This window comes from Cavia porcellus, unplaced genomic scaffold (assembly GCF_034190915.1).
Source record: "Cavia porcellus strain 051 isolate PalLab524CR breed Dunkin Hartley unplaced genomic scaffold, mCavPor4.1 scaffold_5, whole genome shotgun sequence".
Lineage (NCBI taxonomy): Eukaryota > Metazoa > Chordata > Mammalia > Rodentia > Caviidae > Cavia > Cavia porcellus.
In genome coordinates this window covers 76213399-76227961 of record NW_026947488.1, presented here as the reverse complement: position 1 = coordinate 76227961, position 14563 = coordinate 76213399, and the positions used below count along the sequence as shown (strand labels likewise).

Below are 14563 nucleotides of genomic sequence, written 5' to 3'. Positions count from 1 at the left end.
CCACTTTTCAACACCCTGCACCCTGTGCTGGCCCTGCTTTCCCCACTGGGCCTACTGCAATGCCTTCACTTCCTCTCCATGTACATTTTACACTTCTTCCCAAACCAACTCAAATATCCAGCTGCTCCACTAGCCTGTGCCAGTCTCTGCAGTAGCTTGCAAGGCTTCTTCTTTCAAAAATATTCTCTCTCTTGCCGTGTATGGTGGTACATGCCTGTAATCCCAGCATTCAGGAGGCTGAAGCAAGAGGATCACTGTGAGTTTTAGGTCAGCCTGGGTTACATTATGAGCTTGAGGTCAGCCTGAACTACATAGTGAGTTTCAAAAATGAAAACAAAAATATTCTCTCTGGAAAAAAAAATTCTCTGACCCCCTGGCATTTGGGGGCAATTTTGTGCCTCTAATCTTCCTGGTCCCGCCAAATGTTTATTGCTCTGTTAGTCAACGAGGACAGCTCCAAAGCAGTCCTGTCCACTCCACGGCTGGATCACGGTGCTGTTCAATGACTCCATCTTCAATTAGGCAGTCATAAAACATTGCCCACTGAACCTGGCCACCAAATGTCTCACTTTTGCCCCCTTGAGATCCGTGTTAACAACCTAAGATCTCTGGGCTCAAAGGCTCTTGCTGGAAGCCGGGCACCTGGAACTGACCTGTTACAGTCAAACCTCAATGTTATTACAAGCAGATGCTTAAGAGCCTTGCCCCGTGATTCTCCTGTGGGGTAGAAAGCTTCTCAAGGAATACCAGCCTCAGCCAAGATTACCCTGACACCATGATAAAGGGAAACAAATCAAAGCTGCTCTGACAGGCTCTAACATCCCCTGCTGAGATGCCACCACTGCTTTCTCCACCACACGTGGGTTCCCCTTAGCATTTTCATGAAACACAATTATAAGCAGCCACTCCACAAACATCTGAGGGGTATTCTTGTCCCTAGTTTATACCCAGGAACACTGAAGCTGAAAGAGGTAAAGCAATTTAGCTGAAATTATACAAAAGGATCTGTAGGCCCGCGCCCAGTCATCTGATGCAAGCGTTCATCAATCCCGTGTATACTTCTGTGGACAAAAAACACTTTACAAAGTTTAACTAGAGTAAACCAAAAAGAAAGCGGGGGGGTCCTAGGTGACCTCTTCCACCTACAGGATGGATAGAAAGATGGATGGATGAAGGGAATAAGCATTAAGCAGGACTCGCAAATTTTCTCTGCCCCAAAATAGAAGAGGCAAGGATGCCAAAAATGTCATAAATCAAGGTAATACTGAAGGCCAAGTTTTCAAAAATCAAATGGACAAACTATAACCCGAGGCTGACGCCTATTTTTGTAAACAGAATTCTACTGGAAGTTCCAGCAGTCACTGTCTACTTAGGCCCCACAGCGTTCCGAAGAGTAAGCAGCGCACACAAGCCAGTTCCTGCACCCCACTTTGAAAAACAAGCAAGCTCATCGCGCGCCCCAGGCCGCGAGGGGTTCAGACGATAAGCCCCCACCCCACCCCACCCCACCCCCAGCAAGGCTGGAAAAGTGCGGAGGCCCCGCCCCGCCCCGGCCGCACACCGACGCCCGGGGGCTAAGGGCACCCTGCCTCTTTAAACCTAGGAGGCTCGCAGGGGGTGGGGCCGGCGTTGCCGGGGAGACGGACGGACGCACAGCAGCGCCTGCGCCGAGGGACTCGGCGACGGCCTCCGCGCGAGCCGCAGCCCCGCTTCCCTCCCGGGATGGCCAGCCTGCCCGCGCGGCGCAGCCTCGGAGAGCCCGAGGAGGACAAGGGGGAGGAGATGGAGGACGAGATGGAGGAGGACGAGCTGGAAGACGAGGAGGAGGAGGAGGAGCTGGAGGAGGAGGACGAGGACGAGGAGGAGGAGCTGGAGCGGAGCGGGGAGGGGAAGAAGGCCGAGAGGGCGCCCGTGGAGGCGAGGAGAGCGGGGAAGCCGCCGGCGGACGAGGCGGAGGGCGCGGTGACGTTCCGCGATGAAGACCTCTGGACGATCTTTGACCTCGGCGACCAGGAGGACGACGAGCCGGACGAGGCGGGGCTGCTGCAGCCCCGGCCCCGCCTGATCAGCGTGGCCAGCCCCAGCCTGAGCCCGACGCCGCCCTACCAGTCCTCGAGCCTCTCGTGGATCTCGTCGCGCTCCGAGTCCCCGCAGACCCACGTCTCCTCCCGGCCGAGTACGCCCGGGCCTACGGCGCCCCGCACACGCCGCGGTCTCGGGCCGCTGGGCTGGGCTGAGCTGGGGGCGCGGTTCACATTTTAGGGTCACACGTGAAGCGGGCGGTGCTCCTGCTCGGTTACGCCTGGAGGAGCAGATCTGGAGGGTGCTGGGCTGCTGAGCAGTCCTGCAGAAAACCCCCAGCTTGCTTTTGTGTGTAATTTCCCGTATGGGGAACCACTGCGATCACTGCTTTATACAAGAGAGGCACAGCAGTGATTTTAAAATCTGTTTCTGAAACTCCCAAAGTTGACATTTTGACCTGGTTAATTCTTTAATGGGGGTGGGTGTCATGTCCCATGCATTAAAGGTTGTTCAGTAGGATCCCTGGCCTCTACCCCTTTCTAGGCTTGTAACACACACACACACACACACACACACACACACACACGACGATCAAAATGTCTTCAGACATTGTCTCTTGCTCCCTGGGAGATGAAATTGCCCTTTTGAGAAACTGATTTGAGAAGCTGATTTCGAGGGAGTGGTTAAAGTTTTAAATGTTTCATTTAACAGGTTTTCCTAAAATATTTCAGACATTTAGAGAAGACATGTCTGAAGTAAAAGTAGATAGGTAAGAAAGTATTCTCAACTTTCCAATATTATTTTTTGATGCAAATAATATTTACGTTTTGGATAAACATAGTAGGAAGTACAGTAAAATAATCTGGGACATTTCCAATTTATTTACCCAAAAGGTTGCTTTGTTTAATCTGCACTGGTAGGCTGTTTATAAAAGATAAAGATAAGACCCTTCTTATGCCTGGCTTGTGTATTACCTAGCTGTGAAGATAGCATATCGTTTTATCAGTGTAACGTGAAATGAATATTGCTATTGTACAATAGTAAGTGTTACAGAATTAGAACACAGGTCTCTCAAGTAGGCCTCTCCTGGCTAAATGCAACAGTGCCCAGGGACACCTTTAGTGAAGCTAAGTAGAAACTGCAGCATTCTCATTCCCACAAGTTCTCTTCTTTTACTTACAGTTCCTATCACAGTGCTTTAACTAAGACAGACATAACTGAAAGATCTTTGGAATCTCTATAAAACTTCCCTGAAATACCACACCACAGCTAAGTCCACAATCTTGTACATTTTTAAATGGGAGAGAAGTTGTTCTCTCCCACTTATCCTTTTCTTTCTGCTTTTAATTCAACTTGTTAGTAAAAGATAATATGTTAAAAAATTAGCATATGCCAAGATATAAAATTGAGAAATTCACTCTTTTCCAGAGTTAACACTTTTCCAGAGTTTTTGTTTCCATTTAATTTTTTTATTTTATTGAAAAAAACTAAAAAAGTTTCATAACAAAATAAAAGGAGAGTAACAATATTTACTGGCTCCCTTTAACTGTAAGTAACATTTTTATCCCTTTATCAATTTCTGACAAAACTCTTGATTACTTATTTCTCCATTTTTGGTGGTTATTTTTATTTTTTTCAGCATTTAAGACTTTAAAGCATTTAAACCTTCTTTCTTTCTTTCTTTTTTTTTTTTTTAATTGGTACCAGGGATTGAACTTATGACTGCCTGCTTGCAAGGCAGGTGCTTATGGCGCTGAGCTAAATCCCCAGCCCCATTCCTTTTTTTCTTGATTTATCAATTTTAGAAAGTGTGTATTGGATTCTGTTATGAAAAATTAACACATTAATGTACTTCTTTCCACCTTTTCTCTAACCTGTATTCTAACAAACTCTATATAATAAGTTATATTAAACTATACATTCATATGAAATTACATTATAAAGTTTTGTTTGCATTGTTTTATTGATTATGATTAACCCTTGGTGCTTTAGGTACACATTGACTTAGAAATTGAAAACCAATAAACAATACATATAATTTTATGGTAAACCCATTGTAATTCGATCCTGGGATAAGAAAATAATTCCATGTCTGTAAAAGTTATCTCCTAAGAAGTGAAATTTTCAGCTCAGTTGTTTTCAGCTGTCATTTTTCCAGGTTGAACTCAAAATGTTTTCTCAATTCCCTCTTCTCTTTTGTTCTTCTTTCCTTTGCTGGACAAAGCAATGGGAGACCCCCTTTCTGTGTTTGCTTGATTTGACCTAGAGCAGTGATGGCGAACCTTTTAGAGCTTTCAATGACAACAAACAGCAGCTGGCTGGGGCACACTTGCCATTAGTTAGCCACCACTGAAGAGTTTATCAGGTGCTAAATTTCCTTTTGAAAAACACCTTACGGGGCTGGGGATTTAGCTCAGCGGCATAAGCACCTGCCTTGCAAGCAAGCAATCTGGGGATTTAGCTCAGTGGCATAAGCACCTGCCTTGCAAGCAGGTAGTCGTGAGCTCGATCCCCGGTACCGATAAAAAGGAAAAAGACAAAAACACCTTACTTTCTTTGTCTTGAGCAGTATTAGCTCTGCTCTGGGTTTCCCTTGACTTATAACCATGTATGTTCTGTATTTTAAGGACTTCTTCAGTAGTGCTTGTCCCCCAATTATAACTTGTTTTCCAGTGCCAATTGTTTGTTTAAAGTTCCTGTTACTTCAGTAAGATCTTGCAGAGGAAAGAAGAGGGGTGGGCGGAAATTGCGTGCACAGCTGCAATCTCTTTTTTTTGGGATTGAACTCAATGTGCTTGCCAGGCAGGCGCTTACGCTGCTGAGCTAAATCCCCAGCCCCTACAGCTGCAATCTTGACCTGGAGGTGCTATTATACAATTTCAGTTGATGGAAATGTCTGTGTCCTAAATCAGTCTTGATTTGTACAGCTGATATAGATGTAGATACAGATAGAGATCTCAAAGTACCCCTTGATAAGATTTTGAATGTTTTTTAAACGTCCTAAAAATACAACCAATGTTGGCTCAGTTTCTGTTACTTTATTACTATTCTGGTTGAAAATGGGACAAACGTTAGAAGGCAGATGAATGTGGAGATACGGATTTTGGAACCCAAGATAAGACAAGTGATGATTTAGAAGATCCCTAATCTCCACGAGCTGTGGTTTCTTTGCATGCAAAAACAAAACGTGAATCTCTGCTTTGCTTGGCTTTTGTAAAGATAAGTGGGTCAATGTGAGTAAAAGTAACTGTTCAATGTGTTCTCGGCAATGTTAATTTTGTTACAATTCTCCATGTACCATTTTATACGCAATTCCAGAAATGAGCTTTGATGTTAGGTTAAGAAAAGGCAAAATAAATAAGGAATGAGGTTTGGTTTTTTTTTGTTTTTTTTTTTTTTAACCACCAACTTGGGGAAAAAATACACGTTAAATGTTGTCTGGAGATTCTTTCATGTTGCTTCACTCAGAAGAGTCCCTGTAGCTTTTTTTGCTAGGAGGTTAGATAAACAGGAATTCCTCGGGGAGTTGCACAGGTGGCTCTGCAGAGTCATTTACCTATTACAGGACACAGTCATTTCAGAATGGAAAAACAAAACACTTTACTGATGCAATGTGCCCAGGACCAAGGCAGTACAAAAAGAAGGTGGACGTATCTCACACCCACCAGGCCCATCCTGAGCTGGAGGCTGCCTGTCTGGCAACACCACTGCATTGCTTTTCTTCTGCTTCCTCTGTGTCTGCCATACTTTAAATAAACTTGCACTCTGCACCAACAGAAGAAAAAGAAAACAAGGTGGATAGATACATAAAAGAATGAAAGTGAAAAAGTAAAAAACTAAATTAGTTGGAAAAACTATTATTTGATTATTTTAGAAGATACAACAAAAATTTTTTAACATTGAGATAAAGGAGCTTGAAAAAGCAGTGTTATTTATTCACTACCAGTAAAGGTTATCTTAACTAGTAAAAGTTGTTTCTGCCTATCATGTCATTGATATTTGAAATGACTGATTAAACTACTCAAAGAGTAGGGATCACTTAAGTATGATGCACTTAATGTAACATCAGCCCTTTAAAAAGTTTGGATTATTTTGAAGCTATTAAAAATGAATAATTTGTGCCAATTTAAATTAAAGGGCCAGGGATATAGCTCAGTGACAAAGCCTGGCAAGTGCAAGGTCGTGAGTTCAATCCCTACTACCAAAATAAAATAAAATAAAAAGCATTTAAGTGCACATGCCACTACCACCAGCAATCACAGAGTATAAGAAATTCCTGAGAAAACAATATAATACTAGAAAATTGCAGGATTTAGAAAGAAAGCATTTCCAAAGTACAGATTTGATTTACAACCTGTGCCTAACTTTATTAAAAAGAACTGGAAGAAAACATTTCAAGTAAAACAGAGTAAGAATCATTTATTATTTATTATTAAATGTACTATATTTAGTAGACTTGCTAACAACTGCATAACAACTGCATAAAACTAACGTTTTTTACTAACTAAATTTCAGAGATATATATGCAACTTTGTATCCAGGAATTCCAATATCAGTACAAACCGAAGAAAGTTGGCTTCAAGATTTGTGTGATAAAAAAAATCACAGTGAGTAGCTTGATTTCCTAGCTTTTGGGGGGAGGGGGAGGGCTGGGATTGAGAATTAGAAATATCACAGGAGTGGAGGAGCAGTTGAGTTAGCTTTGAATCTTAGTTGCAGTGGTGATGTTGGGTAAGTTACTCAACCTCCCTGAGTCTCAGAGTGTTCATCTCTTAGTAATAATCATATTGTCACACTGTTGTTACGATGATCAAAATGAGATTAAGAAAACTTCCTTGGTATCTAATATTCAATAAATGGTAACGTTTATGCACACTAAAAATAATGTGCCATTATATTTTGATATATGTGTTTTTATTATAGAAGTTACATGTGCACATCATTCTCTAAAATATCAAACATTAGTAAATACAATAATATAAAAACAAACATTTTAATATATCCCCATATATTCCTCAAAAGTATCAGGACAAATAATTTTGCCTTTGAACTTTGATATTCAAGTTTTATACTATATCATTTATACATCAAGTCCTTTGAGCAAACCTCTGTTCTGGTGAACTAAATGTAAACAGAATGACGTGATCCCTGCCTCAGAGTGTGTGAGAGGGATAATTTACAAAATATATATGTAAGTATGTAATACACTAGATGATGTGAGTACTAAAAAAAATAGAGGAAATGGAAAGCTGCAAGCTTGCACAGGGTACCTCAGAGAAGCTGAGATACTTGAGCAAAAATCTAAAGGAGAGAGAGTGAGCCTTGACAAACCTGGGAAGGAAGTGTGTCAGGCAAAGAGGGCAGCAAGTGCCTCCTTTAAAACAAAGAGGTGCCTCGTATTGCTACAGTGGGCTAAGCAAGGAGGAGGGAGAATCCCAGGGGATAAGAGATAAGGAGCACTGAATCTCTTCCACTGGTAGTGGGGTGGGAAGTCCCTGGAGGACGTGTGCAGAGGAGTGATACTGTGGAACCTGGTAATCCTTTAGGCCAGAGTGCTCCATTGTGAACTCAGGGATAGGAGATGGAGACTGATAAAAAGGACCTTTCATATAGCAGAAAGTCTGGTAAACTCTCCTGGATGCCAAGAAAGCATCAAGGAGAAGGAAATGGTCATGGGGTCAACAGTAGTACTTAGGGTCAGAAAGATGCGAACTGAAAACTTGTCCCCAGCAGTATTTGGAGGTCACTGGCAGTGCTGACAGGACCTGCTTCAAAGTAATTGTGGGCGTGAAAACCTGATGGCACAGATTTAAGGGAGATTGAGAGAAGGGACTTGAAATAAATGTAGAATCATACCCCACATTCCCTTTTCATGGTTAAGCTTTTTGTGGTATAACCAATATGTTAAAATGGCCTAAGTTTTACACAGTCAAAAGACAATAATTTGTTTTGATCACTACCTTCAATTTCAGAGATTACCACTATTCTGTTACATGTCTTCCAAATAATTTTCTAACCTTTTACATTCATTTAGGAATTGTAGATGGGAGTTTAGCACTTTCAATTTTTTTCTCCTTGTTTATATAGATGGTGTCACACTGAATGTGTTGTTTCACTGGCTTTTTCACTTAATACTATCTCTTAGAAATTTTTCCAGGTCAGAGAATGCAGGATTTCCTCATTCTTGCTAATGGTTTTGGAATAGTATGTAGTATAGATGTGCAATTGTTTATTTAAAGGTTCCTTAACTGATATGTACAGTCATTTCCAGATTTGTACTTGCAGGATGTTTCAGTAAATCTTTTTGTCTACACATGCTAGTATTTCTCCAAGATAGGTGCCAAGAAAGTGTCGTTGTAGGGTAAAGAGTTACATGCTTTGATCATTGCCTTCCTAGAAAGTTGAGCCAATGTATGCTTCCAACAAGAGTTATTGAGATCACTCTTTCTTGTCTTTTTCAGTATTTGATATTGTCACTTTCTAAAATTTTTGACAGTCTGAAAGATAGAAACTCTATCACATCTTATTATTTTATATAATTATTATGGATAGGGCTCATAAAACAAAAACACGAGAAAATTTCAGTCTTCTTAGGGACGATCTAACTGGTCGTGATCAAAGTGATAGAATTATAGAGGATAAAAGTCTCAGCTAAAAAGATGAAGTCTCAGATGAAAATACAGAACGTGTTATCGGACAATGGAGAAAAAACTACCCTTGTTATTAAAGTGGCAAAGAACTTTGCAGAATTGTGCTTGTGTCCTGGTGTTCTGTGGAGAGCAGAACTTGTGAATGATGAAATGGGATGGTTGGTTTAAGAAATCTATAAACAGCCTATAATCCCAACACTGGGGAGCTGAGGGAGGAGGATCACAATGTCAGGGCCAGCTACACAGTGAATTCGAGGCCAGCCTGAACAACATAGCAAGACCCTATCTCAAAAAACAAAAACAAAACAAATGTATAAACACCAAAGGCTGAACGTGCTGTTTAGCCTCTTTTGAATGCTTATTCTACACTGTGAAAAGAGGAATGCCTTAAAAACAGAACAAATAAAAAGGAAGTAAACAAAATTTTGGGTATTCTCACTGTATGTATATTGGAAAGAGTGATAACGTTTGTTCAAGAAACCAGAAGGGTGGCCAAATTTGATTAGGTGATTAGCTTGGAAGGGCCATCTCAATCAACCAAGCTAGCTATTCAACAGTAAGTGCGGGGCTTAAATAGTCATCTAGACACAGACCAAGACTTACTGCCCAAGTCAGGTGAAGAAAACGCTGAAGGCAGTTTAGAGCTCATCAGGGCTGCACCTCCCAGCGCAGGCCCTGAGTAGAGGGCTGGGGGCAGAACAGTTTCAAGGCTCTTGGCTCCACATTCTGCCGCCTCGTTCCTCAGCTGCCCAGGTCAGGTCCAGCGGGCCCAGGTGTAAGGCAGGCCACAATCCCTGTGCCCTGAAGGTGCAGTGGTAAACTGCAGGGCTGTCCTCATGGTGCTGTCTCCACCAGCTTGCAGAGTACCCAAGCCGCGAGGGCGGCGGCTACCTCCGCCTAGAGCCACCTAGAACTGGGCTTCCTCATTCTAACAGAGAACTGCAGGGGCAAGGCCACCCCTGCAGGAGGCCTGAGAGTTGAGAACGCTTTCTCACGGGGCCGAGAAGACAAAACATGCAGCCAAAGCGCCCTGTTCTGTACCCTGTTGGGTTTCAGCCTTACGTAGGACCTGTTGTTACAGGCAGCAGAGCAAACATAGGAAGAAACGGCCCAAGGAGGCTCAGCAGGCAGTGTTTTACACCAGTGGGCTTCTGATCAGGATTTCTCCCAGAGTCAGAGCTGACGTTTCGGGGCTTTTAAAGGGAAAATGAGGAGGTACATAGGCAATCTGCGCATATGATTGGAGGGCTGGGTGACGCTGAAGGAGTTTGAACATTGCAGGTTTCATCATAAGGCAATCAGTTACACAAAGCATGGGTTATACAAAGGAAGAAATGTCCTGTTACATTTTAAGTTACATTGCAAGGCCATCAGTTACACAAGGGCAGCAAAGACAGGGGCTTACACAAAGGAAGACGCATTTTGTTGTCAGACCTGCCTGGCATACCTACTTGATTTTGGTGGGCATCCTGGGTAGGATTTGATTTTAAATTTTAATTTCCCCCCTTCACTGTTACTTCTTTTCTTTTCTCCATGTAGAATGAAACACCTCTCTTTATATCTGTCTCACCACATCTGATGTGATCAAAATATACAATGAATATTTAAATGGTTTAAAATTTATTACAACAAAAGGTATATTGATACAAATTCCTGCATGCTTCACACACATGTATCCCACTTGTGTTGCCAGTTTCTGAAGCGTTCTGAAAGTCCTCTCATGAGTGTTTCTATGAGGGCTGATCAAAAAAACCATGGTGAGTACTGCGGCCCAGTGCCACCTAACAAAAAGTCAAGCTTGTAAAAGAATATTATGGTGAGTGTTTCATCCCCATTGCCCACTGGGTCTGGCACCGTGTAACTGCTACCACTTCTCAAAGTCAAAATAATCATGAAAGGTAAACATTTTGAATCTACTCAGGACACTGAAGCAGCTACAACAGCATGTCTAAAGACAATCACCAAAGAGGATTTCCAGAACTGCATCAGAAAGTGATAAGGGCTGGGGATTTAGTTCAGCGGCATAAGCGCCTGCCTTATAAGCAGGCAGTCATGAGTTCAATCCCCGGTACCAATAAAAAGGAAAAAGACAAAAAAAAAAAAAAAGTGACAAGAATGATGTGATAAAGTGTGTTCATAGTGTGGAGAAGTATTATGAGGGAGGTATATTCAATGTATCTTTTACTGTAATAAATTTTAAAAATTTAAACACTCACTGTAATTTTTTTTATTGGTACCAGGATTGAACTCATGACTGCGCGCTTGCAAGGCAGGCACTTATACTGCTGAGCTAAATCCCCAGGCCCCACTCCCTGTATTTTCAGTCATACTTGGTATATGTTTGACTACACAGGTGAATAGCTAGAGAAAGGTTTGTCTCATGCATCATACCTTGAATCTCACCTATATCTGATATAGATGATAGCAATGAGACTTTGAACTTGAACTTCAAGGCTGATGGTGGAATGACTTAAGACTCCTAGGGTTATTGGGATAGGGTGAATGTGCTTTGCATGGGAGAAGGATATGATCCTTATGGAGCCAGGGAAAGAATGCTACAGTCTGACTGTGTTGCCTTGAAATTCATGTTTAAAAAAATCTAATCAGAAATGTGATGGTGGAAATGGGGCCTTTGGGAGGTTCACTGCCTATAACTGGACCCCATAGGCCAGTATCTTCCTATCTAAAAAATTCATATCAATAACAGACCTAAAGTAGACAGATGGCATTTAAATGAAGCAGAAAAGAAAAAGACATGCACACTATGATTATAAGGGCCAGGAATATAGCTCAGAGGTGCAGTACCTGCCTGGCAAGCATAAGGTCCTGAGTTTGATGCCCGGTACCCCCACACACAATACAAAGTATGATTATAAGTAAAATATTCACCCCTGTAGTCTCATAGGGATAGAAAGGAACAGATAAACATGTGATACATAGGTGGTAAGTTTCCTGTCTTTGTTACTTATTGTTGGGGGGTTTTTTTTTTTTTTGGTCTTTTTTGAGATGGGGTCTTGCTATGCAGTTCAGGCCAGCCTTAAGCTCACTTTATAGCCCAGGTTGGTCTCAAACTCGCAATGATCCTCCCACCTCAGCCTCTTTGAGTGCTGGGATTACAGGCGTGAGCCACCACGCCCGGCTTTGTTGCTTATTGTTAACACAGTTTTTTTTTTTGAGACCCCCTCAAAAAAAAAAACCTTAAAAGATAAATACAATACCTATTTTTCCCAGAGACAAATTTTCTTTTATGTTCAATTTATCTCTTCTTTGTCAGGGTTGATAATAAATGTACACTTTTTTCTTGTTTAAAGGAAACAAAATATTCTCTCAAGTCAAGGACGATAAACCTGAATGCCTGGCTTCAAAGCTAAGAGGTAAATGGTTGCTGGTGCCAGTCCCTTTTGCTGGCAAAAGACTATTATCATGCAGTGAAAGGTGGTGAAAATGAAGGGGCTCCGGGTGGTTAAATTGTGTGCCTAAAAGTGTATGTGTGTGCATGCATGTGTGTGTACGCGTGATTGTGAGATACAAGGATGGGGAAAGGGCCTCCAAACTAGAAAAAAATGAGTACACTGCACAAAGATTTTTAACTTCTAAACCTATCCTTTCCCTGCAGAAAAATGGGTAATTAATCCAGAAGAGACCAAACTGAGTATTTTATGTGAGCTGGAGGTAAGAAATGTTCACTATACCAACCTAGCAAGCACACTGTTCTCATGAAGAAAATAAAGCTTAGTCTGTAATTGTTTTCTTTCTCTTTCTCTTTTTTAAAATTCAGTTTAAAGATGACTTCATAACACTGTTTGAGCCTTCCCTAAGGACACTACCCAGCGTTGGGCCCCCGACCATTCTGGCCTACAGAGAAGAGCAGTTCGACTTAGACATTAACTTCAAGGTGATTTTAATTTATATTTTGATCGCTACTGGAAAACGACACAAAATGCCATAAAGTGAGAATGGTGAACATACTTTTTTTACAAGGCAAAGTGCAGGCATGGTAGTGCACACCTGTAATCCCTGCATTTAGGAGGCTGAGCAGGAAGAGGCCTGAGTTTGAGGCCAGCGTAGGCTACGTAGTAAGTTCAAGGCCAGCCTGGACTGCATAGCGAGAGTGTCTCAACAACACCCAAAAAAAGGCAAAGTGAACTTGGAAGAGGCCTTAGGATGGCTGTGTTTATTTGCTAGGGATGTTTTTAACCAAGTATCACAACAGAGTGGCTTAAAACAAAAGAAACTTCCTGTTTCCTAGTTGTGTAGACCAGAAGGTGTTGACTGAGTTGAGGCACAGGCAGGATCTGCCCTACAGGGGAGACTCCTTCCTTATTTGCTGCTGGCTTTTGTGGTGGGTGGAGTCCAGGTATTCCTGGCTCACAGCCGCCTGACTCCACTCTCCACCTCAGTTTTCAGTATTCTAATTCTTTGAATCCAAATGTCCTCCTTTTCTAAGATCTCAGTCATACTAGATTAAGATTCACCCCCAAACCCTCATCTTAACTTGATTACCTCTGCAAAGACTAAATAGCTACATTCACAGGAATCAAGAGTTAGAAGGGCACCATATCATTTTTTTTGTTTTTCTTTGTGGGGAGGGGAACACAATTCAACCCATAGCAGTAGCTACGAAGCCTGGAAACATAGGTGAATGTCTGCCATATTTAATTAAGTGATCAGTTAATGCCTATACTTGATGGCTGAGATAAAGGTTACTTCGATGATTCCAACAGGACAGTGCCTGCCCCACCACTCCGGAGTGGGGAAGAAATGATGGGTAGAATGATCATAACCCAGCCTGGGATGGAGCCTGTGGGCATGGAAGAGAATCGTGTACTCCCCAACTCTGAATTCCCTTGTTGACTCCTGGGGCACAGGAAGGGTACAGGGTTCTACCTTGACAAGAGGAAATGCGACGATGCAAAGCAGTGCACCACCGATGCATGTGCAGAGTGACGGACACGGTGTGCATGGTGTGTGACTCCACTTGTTGGTGCCCGATGCCATTGTGTGCAGCACTGAACTAGCTACACAGTATTAATGGGGGCACGCGTGAAAACACAGCACATGATGTAATGTCAGTGACTGCTGCCTGTGATGACCTGGGTTTCTAAACTCTGTGGTCACCCTCTAAATACTTCAGGCTTGAAATTCTTTACCTAAATGTATCACCTTCCTATCTCTGAACCACAGAGGCTGGCATCCAGAGAAGTCTCTGGAACTGGAATTACACTATCTTCCCAACAATCAAAGATGAACCTGGACACAAGAAAGGCTTTATGGCCTCTTCTTCAGGGCCACATTCCAGCGCTGGCACCTGGTCCTCCACCTGCTGGGCAGGCAGCCTTTGCAGCTCCAGTGTCACGTGTCTGGTCTAGTGTAGGGACTGCTCTCCTCTCTAGCCAGGCTTTTTTCAGGGCCAGACTCTAATCTCATCAGAGGTTTTCCTCTGATGCGATTAGATTTTGCACTGAAGCCTCTCCACTTTGCTGCAGCCCCAGGTAAAGAGATGCCGGGCTGAAGAATTCACTACCGAGTCCCTCGTGTGGCACAGGTTGTAGATGGTCTGTTATTGTCCGGCTTTCCATCTGCCCCACTCCATCATTTGATGGCTCTCCTGGGTTTTCACTATCAGCTCTCTACCGTGTGGCTCGTTCCAGGCATTTTGCATTTAGCAATAGCTAATACTCACTATGGGGGAAGTTTCAGTGGCCTGAAATTGATAGACATTACCTAGACAGAGAATTCCTGGCTGTACTATCTCACCGTTAGTCCCTGGTGGCATTTCTGCCTGTCTCCAATCCTGTTTTCATGGCAAATATAGATGCCCCGATAGTATTCACGATCTGCAGGTCACAATCTAAATCTTTTCCTGGAGGTGTATGCTGATGCTTGCCTGC

At 42.6% G+C, this 14563-nt stretch overlaps 1 protein-coding gene across 3 annotated transcripts in view; it reads left to right on the top strand.

Moving 5' to 3' along the window:
- The first annotated feature begins 1519 nt into the window (after positions 1-1519).
- Erich6 (glutamate rich 6) overlaps positions 1520-14563 on the top strand; it is a 44359-nt gene continuing 31315 nt past the window's right edge. For 2 of the 3 annotated variants that reach the window (XM_023560073.2, XM_003476556.5), the window contains exons 1-6: positions 1520-2176; positions 2734-2791; positions 6538-6629; positions 11984-12046; positions 12289-12344; positions 12451-12567. In XM_023560073.2, the coding sequence (XP_023415841.2) occupies positions 1723-2176; positions 2734-2791; positions 6538-6629; positions 11984-12046; positions 12289-12344; positions 12451-12567 (840 nt within the window). In that variant the 5' untranslated portion in view covers positions 1520-1722. The remainder of the gene's footprint in view (positions 2177-2733; positions 2792-6537; positions 6630-11983; positions 12047-12288; positions 12345-12450; positions 12568-14563) is intronic. The other variant, XM_013159981.3, reaches the window with a different exon arrangement.